Source organism: Thrips palmi, unplaced genomic scaffold (genome assembly GCF_012932325.1).
Source record: "Thrips palmi isolate BJ-2018 unplaced genomic scaffold, TpBJ-2018v1 HiC_scaffold_5, whole genome shotgun sequence".
NCBI classification, from domain to species: domain Eukaryota; kingdom Metazoa; phylum Arthropoda; class Insecta; order Thysanoptera; family Thripidae; genus Thrips; species Thrips palmi.
In genome coordinates, this window is record NW_023144632.1 from 13145833 (window position 1) to 13163534 (window position 17702).

At 61.8% G+C, this 17702-nt stretch overlaps 2 protein-coding genes across 5 annotated transcripts in view; one reads left to right on the forward strand and one right to left on the reverse strand.

The window, feature by feature from the left end:
* Positions 1–12731, forward strand: part of LOC117650386 (zinc finger protein Xfin-like) — a 103682-nt gene extending 90951 nt beyond the window's left edge. Inside the window, exons 1-2 of one of the 2 annotated variants that reach the window (XM_034393771.1) lie at positions 6440–6522; positions 7019–12731. In XM_034393771.1, the coding sequence (XP_034249662.1) occupies positions 7117–12180 (5064 nt within the window). In that variant the 5' untranslated portion in view covers positions 6440–6522; positions 7019–7116 and the 3' untranslated portion in view covers positions 12181–12731. Of the gene's footprint in view, positions 1–6439; positions 6523–7018 lie in introns of those variants that run through there. The other variant, XM_034393770.1, reaches the window with a different exon arrangement.
* Positions 1–17702, reverse strand: part of LOC117650389 (longitudinals lacking protein-like) — a 94867-nt gene that overhangs the window by 41491 nt on the left and 35674 nt on the right. The window lies entirely within an intron of this gene.

Here is a 17702-nt window from a genome sequence, read left to right on the forward strand (position 1 = left end):
GAGGTGCACACCGATGAGCCCAGCGATGTGCGCATCAAGCAGGAGCCCATCATGGACGACGAGGACGAGAACCGAGCCCACGACGAGATGTTCGCCGACAAGATGGAAGTCGAGCCCGCCAACGACGAGAGTCAGGACACCGTCGACGACGTGATGCTCATGGACGAAGGGACGGACGCCAACGACGCCAACGACGGCGAGGATCAGGTGTGTATACGCATTTTGTTGGAGTATGTGCTGGGACCTCGGTATGGGACTCGCGCCAGCCAATGGGGCTAATGATAAATTAAATGGTTGACACAGCGAAATGAGATTTGGCGCTGGCTGTCCCACGGTTGGAACCTCGGAACGGAAATCGCTGAGGAGAAAGTAAGTGCCCAGGATCCCGTCTTCCCTTCTTGGCAGCTGGTCCAGCTGGTGTAGAGGATGCGCCTCCCTCCCCCTCCCCGCCCCGGCCCTGTTCTGCCCCTCGTGCGCTCCGTGTCTGACTTGAGTGTCTGCCTGGCTGTTGCAGGTCCGCCGCTCGGGGCGCAAGTTCTTCTGCAAGCAGTGTCCGGCGCACTTCAAGCGGCCCCAGCACCTGAAGAAGCACGAGCTGGTGCACGGCGCCAACAAGGCGTTCGCGTGCCAGCACTGCAACGCCAGCTTCGTGTCGGAGACGCGCCTCAGCCAGCATGTGGTGGTGCACTCCGGCGAGGTGCACCGTTGCAGCAAGTGCGACGAGACCTTCGCCTCGGCCGACCTGCTCAAGGAGCACATGCCGACGCACTCGTGGAAGTGTCCCTACTGCGCGTCCGTGTTCGGCACGCTGCACGGCCTCAAGATCCACGTACGCACGCACAACAAGACGCTGCCTACGTTCGGCTGCTCCGAATGCCCCATGACGGTCACCACCAAGGAGGAGCTGCGCGCGCACAAGCGCGCCATGCACCCCACGGCCCCGCCGCCGCCGCCGCCGCGCGACCCCAAGGAGGACCAGTGGGACTGCGAGAAGTGCGACAAGAAGTTCGTGACGCTGGCCGAGATGCTGGAGCACTCCAAGATCCACTCGGACAAGCGCTTCCCCTGCAAGGAGTGCGCTGCCCAGTACGACACCAAGCTGGACCTCGTGAGGCACATCGTCGCCGAGCACCCCGACGAGATCAGCTGCACCAAGTGCGACTTGACCTTCACGTCGGAGTTGGACCTTGACACGCACATGAAGACGCACAACGTGGACGACGAGCACCTGCGCTGTGACTTCTGCCCCAAGGTGTTCGCCACCAACTACCATCTGCTGCAGCACATCGACACCCACGACCAGAAGCTCCAGTGCGAGTCGTGCCCCGCCACGTTCCTGAAGCGCTCGCTGCTCGAGCTGCACGAGAAGACGCACACGGAGGGCGCGTACCGCTGCGACGACTGCGGCAAGCGCTTCCCCCAGAAGCTGCAGCTCACGCAGCACATGAAAGTCCACGACGACCAGAAGCCTTTCGGCTGCGAAGAGTGCTTCGTGCGCTTCAAGACGGAGCCGCAGCTCGCCAAGCACATGCGCTCCCACAAGCGCACCGGCGCCTTCAACTGCTCGGACTGCGGGGCGCCCTTCATGAACAGCCTGCAGCTGCAGGAGCACGTGCGCACGCACCACATCAAGAAGGTGAAGACGTACTGGTGCGACGACTGCGCCGAGTCGTTCCCCACCAAGGCCCTGCTGGAGCAGCACGTGCGCAGCCACCCCGCCAGGGTGCTGTTCCAGTGCGAGCACTGCCCGCTCGAGTTCGCCACGGACTACGGCCTGCAGCAGCACATGCGCACGCACTCCGACCTGCGCCCCTTCCTGTGTGGCTACTGCGGCTTCAGCTTCACGCTCAAGGACCACCTCATCCGCCACATGAAGGCGCACAAGAAGAAGTAGTCGCGCGTCGCCGAGGGTGCTTTGTAGAAGTAGTTTGACCGGTAGATTTCATAGTGAGACTAGAGAGTGGTTTAGATGCAGTTGAGTTTGTGTTTCTTTTATCTGCTGTAGTTGTGGTCGCGGCATGCAGTAACACGAGCAGACCAACCCGATCTCCTGGCTGGTAGTGGCTCTTGGGTTGGTCTTCTCATGTTTCTCATGACGAGACTTTTAGATTTATTTTAATTTGTTTCAATTTGTTTTTTAAGTGTATCAAATGTCTGCCATACATTGTTGCCGTTATCTTATTGAGCTGCTGGTCAGGTTGGTTGAATGGGTGTAAAACTTAAAAGCAGCTTGCAACAATCGGCTTGCTTTGACGAGAACCAGTGTTTGTGTTGCTTGTTTTTCTCCAGATTAAGCTCTAGGATTTATTTTTAACTTGCATTTCAGTTTATCCTATGTTTCACTTCGATGGTATTGCATTGGATAAAATTAGGGTTCCGCTGGATGACGGCTGTGAGTGATTGTTTTAGTCTCGACATGTAATATTTTCAGTCGTTGTTTTGAGTATCAAGGAATTGGCAGGGTAGTACATTTGAAAGATTTTTTGTTAAAGTAGCCATGTTAGTCATAATGTTTTTAAATTTGTCATCAGAACAATGATCTTCATTTTAGTTTTTAAGTTTCTATGTTTTAAAATGGCATTACAGTTTTACGAAAGCCTATGGGAGGTGCTTTTTGGTGCATTGAATCAAATGCCTCCTGATAATTTTTAATGCTGACTATGATTTGAAGCATAAGCATTAGTTTTGTTTTTTTTTTTGCTCTGGATGTGGGTAGTTGTAATTACTTTTTAGTCTTTAAGCAACTTTGTTTCAGTTTGCTTCTTTCCTTTACTTTAACGCATTGTAACAAAGAGTAATAAAGTGTGTTTCAATGTGATTGGGGGCTTGAAATTTGACAACGTCGACCCAACCGTATACCGCCCGTAGACCGCGGAACTATTCTTCACTTCTGTTTAAGGTACGGATTGTGTGGCCTTGTTGCAGACCCCTGGCCGCGCCCTGCCGGACGATCCGGCCACCGCACTCCAGGCCGAGTAGGACCCAGCTGACCTTCTGGCTTTCTGTCTGCAGGCCCTGCAGGCCCCGAGGGGAAGGTCGGGCAGCTGCAGTGCGAGTCGTGCGGCCTGCACGTGTCCACCTGGCGGCTGCTGATCCAGCACCGGCGCAGCGAGCACCAGGGCGGCCGGCCCTACACCTGCAAGTACTGCGAGGGCGCCTTCAAGCGGGCCGAGCACCTGACGCGCCACATGCTGCGCCACACCGGCGAGACGCCCTTCACCTGCCCGTACTGCGACGCGCGCTTCCGGCGCCGCGACTGCATGGTGCAGCACGTCAAGAAGCACGCCGGCACCGCCCGCGCGCGCCGGCCTCGCCTCTGACGACTTGCCGGCCGCCTGGCCTGGTAGGCGCACACTGCTCTCGACACTCTTTTCAGCTCTACAGTCCTCTCAATGGACTCGAATCAAACCTTTGGCGGCGTCAATCGGTTATGTCTTCAAAGGGCAATCGATTGGTACCATCATTTGTTTCATCCGAGTACACTTACAAGGACTATCGAGCTCGAAACGGGAGAGTCGTGCCCCACTCCACTGCCGGCGAACTTTTCTTCCCTCTTGTTTCCTAGCAATTTCCCGCTGTATGATAATTTTTAGTCTGTATGCCTGAGTGTGTGTCTTGCCTTGGCGTGACTTCGTGCTGTCGATGGCCCCGTCGACTAATAAATGTGTTCGTTTGCCAACCTGAGTCCTCCTTTCCTTAACGCGCTAAACTCAACCTCCCTCAGACACGCACATTCACTGCCACCGATGCTGCCTGGACCGCTCTAATTGTTTGCTTTACTCTCTCTTTGCAGACGTGCTGATGGGCAAGATGGACATGTGGGACGGCAACGACTCCGGCGACATTGCCGACGCGGCCGAGGCGCTGCTGGCGCCGGACTTGGTGCTGACGTGCCCCGAGTGCGGCAAGGCGGACTTCAGCTCGAAGCGCGCCCTGCTGAGCCACCGCCGCACCGCGCACATGAGCCACGACGACGAGCGCGCGCGCCCCCACGTGTGCGCCACGTGCGGCATGCGCTTCAAGCGCTACGAGCACCTGTCGCGCCACGTGATGCTGCACACGGGCGAGCTGCCCTACGGCTGCACCGTCTGCCCCGCGCGCTTCCGGCGCCGCGACCACCTCAAGCTGCACGAGCGCAGGCACAAGTGGCAGTGACCCGTCAGTGCAGGCTGGTTGGCGCGTTGGTCCTCGCGTTTCCCGTTGTCAGCGCTGCCGGCGCCTCCCCCACCTCTCGCACGACTCAAAGACCACCTCGCTAGTTTTGCCTTGACGGAAAATTTCTTTTTTAAGCGCCGTGTTTTTGTACATTGTTTTATACTTGTAACTTGTGCTACTTGTCATTAAAGGACATTCCTTTTCTAAGCGAGTTGCTTTCTTGACGCCCCGTCCGCGCCGCCCCCCTGCTTGACCTCTTGCACCGAGACTCACCGCTTGTTGTCTTGACTTTGTTTTCGCAGGGGCGGCGGGCTACGCGGAGGCCGAGTTCGTGGTGGCGGCGTGCACGTGCCCGCTGTGCGGCACGTCCGCCGCGGACGAGGCTACGCTGGCCTTCCATCAATGCCGGCACGGCGGCCTGATGGCGAGGCGGCCTGCCCAGGGCCGCCAGGGGCGGTTCGCGTGCCCGTACTGCCCGCGCCAGTGCGCCAACAACAAGGCCCTGCTGGACCACATGCGCACGCACACGGGCGAGAAGCCGCACCAGTGCGGCACGTGCGGCCAGCGGTTCACGCGAGCCTGCACCCTGACGGACCACATGCGGATCCACACGGGGGAGAGGCCGTACGCGTGCACGCTGTGCCCCGCCCGGTTCAGCTTCCGCAGCAACCTCAAGCACCACCTCAAGAAGCACGCCGCCTAGACTGTTCCTCATTGTTGCAATACATGTCTCTTCTTGTCAGCGTTTTTTTTTAATTTCCCGCCCCTCCCGCCCTTCATGTTCGAGTGTGCACATCCGTGCGGGTGGGTACCGTCCAGGCGCGTTGCGGCGTGGCTGTTGCTAACCATTTTCACTGTGTTTCCAGGACACCTGCAGGGCGCGTGGGGCGCTGGCCGCCTGCCCAAGGAGGCCGCCTCGCTGTTCGGCCTGGGTCGCCTGCCGCCTGCGCTGCCTGCCATGGCCAGCGGCCAGACCCACCCGGTGCCTCATGGCGTCCACGGCCCAACCGGGATGCAGGGCCCCCACGGGCCTCTCCCCCACGCCCAGCAGGGCCAGCAGGGCCAGCAGGACGACGCGGAGCGCCGCTGGTGGTGCAACGTGTGCCCCGCCAAGTTCAAGATGAAGCAGCACCTGGCCGTGCACTACCGCCTGCACACGGGCGAGAAACCTTACAAGTGCCCGCACTGCCCCAAGACCTTCCGCCACCGCAGCAGCCAGGACTACCACGCCCAGGTGCACCGCAGGGACCAAGAGCTGCAGAAGTTCCTTCAGGACAACTGTGGGGCTCAACCTGGTGGCCCGACCAGTGGCCCGCCCGGTCCGGGGTCTGCGCCCAAGTGGGGGCCGTGACGCGCGGGGGCCTCCACCAAAGGCCTCCACATCCACTGTGCAGGGCAGGTACGGGTCTAGGGCCCAGGGTTACGTTGCAGTTACGTATGGGTGACAGCTGTGACCGCCCGCCCTGCAGTTTGTGGCCTTTGGGAGGTCCTTGGGATCCGCGTCTGAGTGATACAGCCATGACTTTGTTGTTGTTGTTGTGATGAACACACGTTGTGCGCCTTTATAAATATACCAACCATGTTATCCTTCTTTTGATGCGATGTGTCTTTGCCTCAAGATTCCTCTCCCGTTCAGCGCTCGGTTCGTCTACCTGTCATTTGTATACAACCACACAGCTACTCCGCCCCGCCCCTCCGCCCGGCCCCGCTTGCTTCCTGCTCCGGGCCCGTCTGACTGAGTGTTTCTTGCCGCAGGTGACGACTTGTACTACGACAGCTGCCTGACAGACGACGGCCTGGGCCTGATGGAAGGCGAAGACGCTGCGGTGTCGGGCACGGCGTCCTTGGGCATGGAGACGTGGGCCTCGCCCGCGATGCCCTCGTTCGCGGCGGCCGTCATTGCCAAGGCCCCCGCGGCGTCGTCGGCGTCGTCGGCGTCGTCCGCCCAGCCTCGCGACCCGCTGGCCATGCGCGTGAGCTGCTCGGTGTGCGGCAAGGGGTTCCGGCAGACGGCGGCCCTGGACGCGCACTTCCGCATCCACACCGGCGAGAAGCCGCACGCCTGCCCGCACTGCCCCATGGCGTTCCGGCTGCGCGGCGACATGGTGGCGCACATCCGCGTGCACACCGGCGAGCGGCCCTTCCAGTGCGGCCACTGCCGGCGCACGTTCGCCCAGCGCAGCACGCTGCGCACGCACATGCTGACGCACACCGGCGAGAAGCCCATCGCGTGCGGACTGTGCCCCGAGCGCTTCCGCCACAAGACCACCCTGGGCAACCACATGCGCAAGGTGCACTGCGTGCAGCCCGTGCTCCCCGCGCACCCTGTGCACCCCGCCGTCTGACTCACTGGCTGCAATCCGAGCCGTGAGTCTCCTCGCCTTTTTCAGGTCAAGCGCCTAAGCTTGCCTTTTTTCAATCTGATTGATGCAGTCATTTCTTTGCAAGTCTCGATGTGATTCTTCGTGTTTCCCTTTGTTTTAATTTCGCCAATATTTTATTATAAGAACTTTTGGAATAGTTTTAATAGTTTTATCTAGTCTACTGTGTCATCTGCTCTCACCTGTTTTCGTAACTGTAGCCCTCATTTTCTTTTAGCTTTGTTTGATGAGGGTGTCAAAGTGATCTCAGTAATTTTTGCTTTGTTAGACATTGTTTCTCGTATGTGCTATTCAGGGCCTTGCTGGTGTTAAATAAAACTGACTGCATTCGCCACTGGTGTCCGTTTGTTCTCCCGGGCTGGGTTTTCGTGTTTCTTGGTGGTATGCTCTCTGTCCTGCTTGGTTCTTGGGATGTGGGTTGGGCCGGATTCGACGATTGCTCGCCTCGCCACTGACGCGGTTCCCCCTTTGTCTGTTCGCAGCTCTCATCATCGACTCGGTGGTGTCGCTGTCCATCAAGCAGGACCTGATCGACGACTACGAGATCGAGTACGACGAGTGGGACGACGACTGGGCCGCCATGCACCCCGCCGACGAGCCGGACCCGGAAGTGCGGCAGCCCGTCGTGGTGCTGGAGAAGATGCGCCTGGACGACGCGGCGCGCCGCAGAGGCCCCGACCGGCTGACGTGCGTGGAGCGCCTCGAGGGCGCGGCGCCCTACGACGAGGTGCAGTGCCGCCCGGGCCGTGCGGGCCGCCCCCTCAACGAGGACCCCGCGCGGCCCTACAGCTGCGACAGGTGCCCCGCGCGCTTCAAGACGAAGCAGACCCTGGTGGTGCACTACCGCGTTCACACCGGCGAGAAGCCCTTCGCCTGCTCGCACTGCCCGCTGCGCTTCCGACACAGCAGCTCGCTGGCCAGCCACGAGCTGGGCCACAAGGCGGGCCACAAGGTGGGCCTGCCGCTGGTCTGCGAGCGCTGCGGGGGCCGCTTCCGCCTGCAGAAGGCCCTGGCGGCGCACATGCGCGAGGTGCACCACGTGGAGCGTATGCTGAAGTGCGGCGTGTGCAAGATCCTCTTCGCCACGCGCTCCGCCCTGCAGCAGCACACTGCTCAGCAGCACGCCCCGCCGCCGCAGCCCGCACCGACGCCCGCGCAGCAGCAGCAGGCCGAGGAAGCCAACAAGTCAGTGCCTTGCTACGTCTGTGATAAGGAGTTCTCCTCCAACGCCGCCATGTGGGCGCACACGCGCTTCCACGGCTCCGGGGACCGCTTCAGCTGCCGGTCGTGCCAGAAGCACTTCACGTCGTGGATGGCGCTGCGCAAGCACCTGCGGACCCACAACCAGGCCGGCAAGGCGGGCAAGGCCTCGTCGCTTCTCAAGTGCAAGATGTGCCCGATGCGCTTCGCCGCTCGCAGCCAGCTGCTGACCCACCTCAAGACGCACGACCGCATGGCTGCCATGGCAGGCGACAAGCTGTACTACCGCTGCAGCAAGTGCCTGGAGCGGTTCGTGGGCCGGAAGAGCCTGCACGCCCACCTCAAGACTCACCGCGAGGAGGAAGATCCGCCACCTCCCGCCCTGCAGCCTGAAGTCCCATTGGCCGCGCCGGCCGCGCCGGCCGCGCCCTCAGCCAAGGTGTACCCGTGCGAGACGTGCCCTCTAGTGTTCGAGAAGTACAAGTCCAAGTGGAACCACCGCAAGGTGTGTCCCGGCGCCGCGCCCAAGGTGGCTCGCCTTTACGGCAAGGCCTTCGCCTGCGGCACGTGCGGCCTGCGCTTCAAGACGAGGAAGTTGCTGTACTGGCACCGGCAGACGCACGGCGTCAAGGCCGAGCTGCAGGCCGTGGACGACGACGAGTCCACGCAGGGCCCGCAGCAGGCCACGCAGCAGGCCCCGCAGGCCAGCCCGCAGAAGGTGTTCCGCTGCGGCAAGTGCTCCCAGCCTTTCCCCGACCGCCGAGCCCTGTTCGCGCACTCCAAGACGCACTCGGGGGCCATGGTGGTGATGAACCCGGACGACGCCGCCATGCCCGAGGCTCCGGTGGCCCCGAATGAAACTGGAGACGTCGCGGACCAGATGACGCCTCAGTTAGACGACAAGTTCTTGAAGAACTCCATGCGGTGCAGCCGGTGCAGCAAGCGCTTCGCTGGCAGGAAGGCCCTGTACGCGCACCTCAAGGAGGCGCACGGTCGGCGGTTCGGGGGCTCTGGCTCCACCACCCCTGCGACCACTCCCGCCACTCAGACGACCCCGGCGACCACCCCCCAGGCTACCTCCCAGGACGACTCAGCAGCCGCCGACGCCAAGGCCTATCGCTGTCGCAAGTGCCCCGAGGTGTTTCCGGACAAGAAGAGCCAGATGCTTCACCACGAGATGGTGCACACCGCCGCCATGGACATTGCCGTCAAGGTGGAGGCCGATGTCAAGGCCAAGAAGTACCGCTGCACCAAGTGCCCTGAGGTCTTTGTCAGCAAGAAGCAGCACTGGGAGCACTACAAGGAGCACGCACCCGAGGCCGCCGAACAGATGAGGAGGGTGGCGAGCGTCGCCCAGCGGAGCTTGAAGTGTGGTGCCTGCGCCCAAGAGTTCGAGGACAGGATGAGCCTCTGGTGGCACTTCAGGGAGCACATGGAGGGCGAAGAGAAGGTGGAGGACACGTGTGTGGAGGTGCGCGGCGATCTCGGCAAGAACGATGTGGACCCCTTGGCCACTTACGTGAGGTGCAGCCTGTGCCCGGCCGAGTTCCCGGGCGAGACGGAGCACTGGCAGCACTACAAGGAGGTGCATCTTGCGGACAGGGGCCCCGAGTGGCGCCCCACGCACCGCTACCGCTGCACCCAGTGCTCGGAAACATTCCCCGACGAAGGCAGCCACTGGCGCCACTTCAGGGTCCACGCCGACGAGCCGCTCCACAAGAAGTACGCCATGCAGAAGACGAACCAGGATCAGTACCGGTGTGCAAGCTGCTCCGAAGTGTTCGACGACCTGGAGAGTCAGTGGTGGCACTACAAGGCCCACGCCGACCCGGAGCACGCCGACGACGGCGAGCACCTCGAGGACCCCGAGGACCCCCTGGCCGTCGGGACGTTCCCCTGCGCCAGCTGCTCCGAGTGCTTCCCCGACAAGCGCAGTCGCTGGTGGCACGAGCGGGACCACGCCCCCGGCGTGAGCCTCAGCTTCGTGGTGGTGGCGCGCCAGCCCGGGTACCGCTGCCTGCTGTGCTCGGACCGAGGCTCGGACGTGTTCGCCGACGAGGACGCCCACTGGGACCATTACCGACGCCATTACCAGTCCTTGGACGAGTCCTACCAGTTGGTGCAAGGCGAGCTGCAGCTGCAATGCGACGAGTGCTGCGGCCGGTTCGAGGACGAGGACAGCTACTGGGAGCACTACCGCGTCCACTGCGATGAAGAGCTGTGCCACCCAGAGGACGCCAAGCGAGACGCAGTGGAGTACCGCTGCCTCAAGTGCGACCAGCTGTCGCACAGCCTGGAGACGCACTGGTGGCACTACCGCAGCCACACGGTGCACGCCGACGTGGAGGATGACGCCGCGGAGCAACGCTGCAGTCGGTGCGAGGAGCGCTTCAACACTCCGGCCGAGCTGTGGTGGCACTTCCGCCAGCACGTGGAGGAGGACAACGGCCCCGTGTGCGAGGAGGTACGGTCCAAGCAGTCGTTTCCGTGCGCCAAGTGCGAGGAAGTGTTCCCGGACCGCCGCAGCCGCTTCCTGCACAGCGCCATCCACGTGACTCCGCGTGCCGCCGCCGCGGCCCCCGCCCCTAGCCTGCCCAGCCTGCCCAGCGGCGAGTGGGGCTACCAGTGCACGCCCTGCAAGGAGATCTTCCTGGACACGCAGAGCCACTGGTGGCACTACAAGACGGTGCACGGCGCGGACGCCGGACCCGGCTCGTACGAAGTGGTGGAGCTGACGGACGACCCTGGCGAGGACCCCACGACGGCGAAGCGCTACCAGTGCAGCAAGTGCGGCGACTCGTTCCCGGACCTCAAGGCGCACCGCCGTCACTGGAAGCAGGTGCACGAAGTGGCTCTCCCGGCCGCCGCGACCAAGCCGCCGCCCAAGGCCAAAGCGGCCAAAGCGCCGTCCAAGGCCAAGGGCTTTCACTGCAGCAAGTGCCCCGAAGTGTTCCGCGACCGCAAGAGCCACTTCCACCACTACAGGGCAGCACACACCGGCACCGCTCTCGACATGGACATGGAGGATGTGTACGAGCCCAAGAACTTTAACTGCAGCCAGTGCCCTGAGGTGTTCCCCGACCGGGAGAGTCACTGGTGGCACTACCGCGTGCACTGCAGTGAGACTGAGGCCGCCGCGGTTGAGGTGACCGCAGAAGAAACACCCGGCGAACGGGCGACTGCTGAGGCAAGCTTGGAAGCAGCCTCCGAGGCAGCCCCAGAGACAAGTGAAGCAATAGAGTCGACTGGAGCAACTGAAGCTGCAGTGGATGGCGAGGCCACTGTGGCGAGTGAGGCTACTGAGGCCAGTGTGACTGATAAAGCTACTGAGGCCACTGTGGCTGGTGGGGCAAAGGCGGAGATTACTTTAGCGGCAGACGGATCCACGACAGCGGCTCTGGAGTCATCACCACAGTTTCCACGGGCGAAGGAGTATCGCTGCAGCAAGTGCCCGGAAGTGTTCCACGACCTGGAGAGTCACTGGTGGCACTATCGCATTCACGTGGATCCAGAGTTCAGCGCCTCCATCAACGGAGACGCGGCCCACGAGAAGGGCGAGACGTCGGGCAGGTTTCACTGCACCAGGTGCCCCGGGTCCAGCTTCCCAGACCGGCGCGCGCACTGGGCACACGTCAAAGACATGCACCGCTCGAGCTCAGCGTCGGAGCAAGGCAGCGACACGTCCTCCACGACGCCGTCCAACCCACCGGCTGCCACCCCGACTGCCTTCCTGACTTGCGGCAGCTGCCCGCTGACCTTCACCAGCGTCAAGAAGCTTCAAACACACGAGAAGCGGCACGCTGACGATGGTGTACCCAAGCCGTTCAAGTGCCACCTGTGCCCACAGTCGTTCCGGTTTAACATCAACCTCTTCAACCACATCAAGATCCACGGCCAGAGGGCGGCTGGTTCCGAGGCCTCTCCTTCGGCGGCCACGGGGCTGAGCACGGAACTAGCTGTCGCCGCCCAGCCCGCAGCCACGCCGGTCGCGCCTGCGCGCTGCTTCAAGTGCCCCAAGTGCCCGGCGCGCTTCAAGGCGCGCCACATGCTGTGGGCGCACTCCAAAACCAGGCACGCCTCCGCCAAGACCGGGCCGGCCGCCAAGACCGCCGCCAAGACCGCCGCCAAGCCCGCGCCTCCCAAGAAGGCCAGGCTGGACATCGAGGACTACCCCTGCGACAAGTGCGAGGCCGTGTTTGCGACGTCGAGCGGGCTGAGCTCGCACCAGCGCGTGCACGCCGACGTGAAGCCTTTCTCGTGCCAACAGTGCCGCGCACGATTCACCCTGTCCAGCAACCTGCTGCGCCACATGAAGCTGCACAACAAGGTGAGCCTCAAGGCGAGCCTCAAGGCACTCGTCTGCTGTCGCCAGCAGTTCAGCTCGCTGGCCGCCAAGAAGGAACACGTCCGCACGGCGCACCCCCCGCGCACCGCCGAGTGCTGAGGCTGCTTGGCGCGCTTCGCCGCCACGGACGAGGGAGCGGCACTGGGCAGGAGCGAAGCGCCGCCTTGTCAAGGCCTCACTCTCGCCCAGTGCCGGTTTCGTCAACTGGACCAATGCTAGAATGTGATTAGAGATTTTTTTTTCCCTCTCGTTGACTTGTGCTTTATGCCGTAATTTTAAGATTGTGGTTTTGGTTTTGACGACGTTTCAGGAGTTGACTGAAAATAGTGTTAAGAATCAATTTGATAGTCCTCGCATGTTAATATTTAGTTTCTTAAAATCAATTTTTCTGCTAGTTATCTTATGTGACCAACTCTATCTTGTTAATGTTTTTGAGATTATTTACAATGGCAACTTAGTGTTTGCACTTTGGAAATGCGTTTTTGATCACTGTTAACGAGTGCGATCCACTCCTCAGTTTGTATAACACTTTTCCTAGGCCGGTGTATCAATTATCAATGGTTCCTTTTTTTTAGCTATCCATTACATGTCTGCTGTTCCTTGTAATCAATTTATCAGTATGGTTGCAATAAATGCGCAAATCTACGCTCGTTGATTATTTTTATTCAAATCTTAATCACACTGGTGCTCTCGTAGCTTTGCTCTAGTCTCTATGGTGAGTTGATGTCGTCGTTTCCCTTTGTTGTCCTCGGACGGAGTGCGGCAGTGTCCTGACACGTGTGGTGCTTGCAGGCTGGCGTGCCCTCGCCCCGCTGCCCGTGGTCGTGCCGCTGCCCTCGCAGCCCCGCCTAGGCCGCGGTGCCGCCCGCCCCATGCTGCAGTGCGACCGCTGCGACTACCGCTGCCCGCGGCCCGCCGACCTCCGCAAGCACCAGCGCACTCACACCGGCGAGCGGCCCTACAAGTGCCTGTTCTGCGACCGCTGGTTCAACGACATTTCGAACCGGCACGCGCACATGCGCAAGTGGCACCCCTTGGAGCTAGCGTCGCACAACGCGCCCTAGCTCTTCGTGTTTCCTATGTTGAGAGCTAAAGTTTTACGAATAAGACACATCTAAACCACAATTGATTGTTTGTTTTTCCCTCACCCCCTGACCGCCAACGCCACTGCCTCCACTGCCCTGTCTGACTGTGTTTCCTGTTGCAGAGTTTACGTTCGTCGACGTGCCCGGCGGCGGGGTGGTCTGCCCCGACTGCAACACGCCCTTCTCCAACCGGTTCTGCCTCAAGAGGCACGTGGCGCGCGCCCACTCGGCACTGCGGCCGTACCCCTGCACCGTGGCCGGCTGCGGACAGTCCTTCGCCGTGATGCACGACCTCTCTGAGCACACGCTGCGGCACACCAAGCCGTTCGAGTGCGACTTCTGCCAGCGCCGCTTCGGCAAGAAGCAGTCCCTCGAGGAGCACGTGTACACGCACACGGGCAAGCCCCTGGCGTGCGCCCAGTGCCCGTACCGCGTGCGCAAGCAGTACGAGCTGCGCCGCCATGTGGCGCGCTGCCACGGCGTTGAGTCCAATAAAACATGTTGACCGTCGCTCTGTCTCGTGATTCCCGATTCCCCTCGCGCCTTTCACTCTGTGGTGGTGGGCCGGCTTGGTTGCTGCTGGAATGGTGCTGCTTTTCTTGTTTTGCCCTGCCTTCTCCGAGGCTTGCAGCCACACCTTGTCAATCCTTGATCTTGTCTGCCCAGGTATCATCACGCTCGTCAAGGTGGAGGCCTTGAACGAGTACCGCCTGTGGTTCGGCGGCGCCTCTCCGACGCCCCCGGGCAGCCCCCGCGGCTCGCGTGGCCGCCGCGATCGCAGCGATCCCAGCGACCAACTGCGGCCCTGCTTCGTCCGACTGGAGAACCTGCCGTGCACGGCGGGCCGCGCGGTCAACGGGTCGGCACGGGCCTCTCGCAAGGACCAGCACCAGGGTGCGTCGCGAGCCTCTCGCAAAGACCAGCACCAGAGCGCTTCCCGGCTCTCTCGCAAGGACCAGCACCTTAACTCGTCCCGGTCTTCTACGAAAGACCGCCACCGCAGCGCGTCGCGAGCATCCATCAAGGCTCGCCACCGCAGCGCGTCGCGAGCGTCCACCAAGGCCCGCCACCGCAGCGCGTCGCGAGCCTCCCGCGCGGACCGCCACCGCAGGCCGTCGCCGCATCGCCTAGGCCGGTCGCGGTCCGTGGCGCCTTCCAGGACGTCGGCGAGGGACCAGAGCAAGCCCCGGCGCTCCATGTCGTGCTCACGCAAGATGCCGAGCATCGTGCTGGGCAAGGGCAAGGCGAAGGCCAAGGACGACATGCTGAGGTGCGGCTTGTGTCTGATGCCGTTCCACCTGCACTCCAGCCTGAGAAAGCACGTCCAGGGCCACCAGGAGCGCGCGCCCGACAGGTGAGAAGGGTGTTGGCTGGCATTGCCCACGGGCCGGGGATTCCGACCTATACTTCTTTGCCATTGGCTGACTTGGCTCTCTGCCGCAGGTGCCTTGTGTGCGGTGCCGGCGTGGTGGGGCTGGCCGACGCGGTGCTGCACTTCCTGTCCCACAAGGACGCCGTCGACGAGCTGATGGGCGATAAGCACATCAAGTGCCGCCTGTGCCCGCAGCGCTACCCCCGTCGGCGTCGCTACGCGCTGGCCAGGCACGTGCTGGGCCACACCGGCGAGCTGCCCTTCAAGTGCGCGTCGTGCCGCGCCGCGTTCCGCTCGCTGGACAGCCGCAACCGGCACGCCGAGCGCACCCACGGCGCGCGGGCCGCGGGCACGTCCAAGAGCGCGGCCTTGGCGCAGAGCGTGGTGCGGCGCAACGAGGCGCTCCCCGTCGGCCGCGAGTGCCGCGAGCTGACGCTGCCGCAGGTCGACCCGGACGACGTGCTGGCGTGCTTCTACTGCCCGCTGGAGCTGCGCTCGCTGGAGCAGCTCGAGCAGCACGTGGTCGTGGCCCACGGCGCGGACCGCCCTCACGGCTGCGCGCGCTGCCCCAAGCGCTTCCTGACGCGCAGCCACGCGCTGCGCCACGAGGCCACCCACTCCAACGAGTTCAGGTGCTCTCTGTGCGGGGAGCGCTTCTCCAACACCAAGCTCTGTCTCGACCACGTGGAGCAGGCGCACCGCGCGCACCGCAATGGGCTTTCCAAGAGCAAGTAGGGCTGCTTGTCCATGCCCGGACTGAATTTTCTCGAGCTTTGCTGTGAGAACAGTCCTCTCGTTTCACTGTTGTTTGTGTTGTGCAACTTTTGTTACTTGCCTTAGCTGCAATCTGTTTCACTCAATTCTTGTGTTTGTAGAAGCCATATATTTTGTTCCGCGAACCCAGTTAATTTACATTGTATAAACTGTCGTCTGTGGCTAAAAAAATGAATAAAATTATAATGAATTCTTGAACTTTGTCCACCATTTTTCGTTCTCCGTTTTTAAAAATACTCTTTGTTTGTTGGTGTCCTTGACTTCTCTGCTGATCTGTTTTTTTGTGTGTGCAGGCTCTCCCACGACTCCAACCGGGTGGTGTGTCTGCGAGGCAAGCAATGCTTAGCTGTATCTTGGTTGAGATGTGCAAGGCCAAGTCAAGCTGACTTAATATTTTTGGATTTTTCTGGAGTCTTAAAATTTTTTACATTGGTTTATGTCCTTTTTTAAAATAATAAAACAACGTATTTGTGCCTTTTTGTTGTTGTAATGTAGTGTAGTAGACAGTACCCTTCCCTGTGATATTAGCTAGTTCGATGTGTAGTAGCATGTGGATTGTAGCGAGCTTGTTGTGTTTGCACGTTGGCTGGGTGCTCTGGGCGGTGCTCTGTTTCCACTTGCCAATCCCCTTCTCTGCCCGCAGGCTACACCACCCCGGGCCCGGGCTGCCACTCCACGGACTGCCACTCCCCGAGCTGCGCGTGCACGCCTGGCACGACGATGGAGGTTGACTTGGCGACGCCGTCGCCGTCTCCACTCCATGTCCCCAGCGTAACGGAAAGCCTGCTCGGCTCCCCGACCAAGACTCTGCAGTACCTCCAACAGCTCGGTGTCGACCAGTTCGGCAACATCGACGATTTCAGCGACATTGAACAGTTGGACGCTGCGCTGGCGCACCCTTCAGTCCAAGCGCTTGGCTCTCAACTGGCCGACCCACTGCAGCTGGCTGGTCCTGGCCAGGGCTGCCAGGGCCTTGGCGGCCACTACGTCAGCATGCACTCGGGGCCGTGGCGCGGCGCGACGCCGGACGTGCTGCCGGATGTGTCCAGGACCGCGGTGGAGGACGTGCCGGAGGTGACCTTCATGTCGGTGGGTCAGACGCCCGCCCAGCCCCTCCAGTACGCGACGGCCTGGGCCCAGGCCTCACCGCCGCAGCACGCGCAGCACTCCCCGGCGAGCGGCGCCACGCCCTTCGCCACGCCCTCCGCCACGCCCTTCGCCACGCCCGGCGCCCCCGAGACCAACAACGATGTTATTCTCATCTCCGACCCGCTGCCTCCGCCTCTCGCCGAGAGTGACAATACCGATCTAGAGGATGGCGTCGCCCACTTCTCCAGCAAGTCAGACTGGTGCTGCCAGCGCTGCCCCCACCGACCGCGCTTCACCAACGCAGCCGGGCTGGAGATGCACAACGGCGTGTTCCACCAGCCCCGCCACTACCTGTGCAGCGAGTGCCGCGCGGCGTTCCGGACGCACAGGCTGCTGTTGGATCACCAGGCCGCTCAACATGCAGCGTCCTTGGCGCCTATCGAGATCACCGTCATCGACTCGCCCGTCCACGACACTCACTCCCAGGACACTCACTCCCAGGACGCGCACTCCCAGGAGGACGCGCACTCCCAGGAGGACGCGCACTCCCAGGACGCGCACCCTCAGGACGTGGACGTGGACTCCCAGGACGCGCACCCTCAGGACGTGGACTCCCAGGACGCGAACTCCCAAGACGTGCACCTCCAGAACGCGCTCTCTCAAGATCTGCCCGCTCAAAATGCGCACGCTCAAGGTGTGCAAGCTCAAGATGCTCAAGCTCAAGATGTGCAAGCTCAAGATTCAAATATTGAGGAAGTGCTTGTTGATCGGAAGCCTATTCTGCTGAAACGTGTTGAACGCCCCGAGACCGAAGCTCAAGCAGGAGAGCAGTCACTCATTGGGAGCAAGGAATACTCGTGCCCGGAGTGCCACCGGCAGTTCAGTCGTATAACAACTCTGTGGTCCCACCTGGGCCTGCGGCGCGACGGCCATGCGTTCGTCGCCACCAGCCGCTCAGCATGCGCCAACCGGTTCAGCCTCCGGGATCCCGTAGCCAGAGGCAGCAAGGCTGCGAGAAGGTCGGTCCCACTGCCGGCCGCCAAGACCCCTGAGGCGCCCGCCGCGTCCGCCGCCTTCTCCCCGAGGGGGGTCGACCCGCTGGCGCTAACCCCCCCGCAGCCGTCGACCTCCGCGAGCAGCAGACGGAGGTTGCGACTCAGCGACCCGGTGCAGCCCGCAGCGAGCCAGTCCAGCGCAGGCGCCAGGCCGGCCAGGCCGCGCCGTCAGAGTCTGCACTCCGCGGTGGCTTGGGAACTCGACCCGATCCCCGAGGTTTCCCAGAAGATGGCCAAGAACACCCC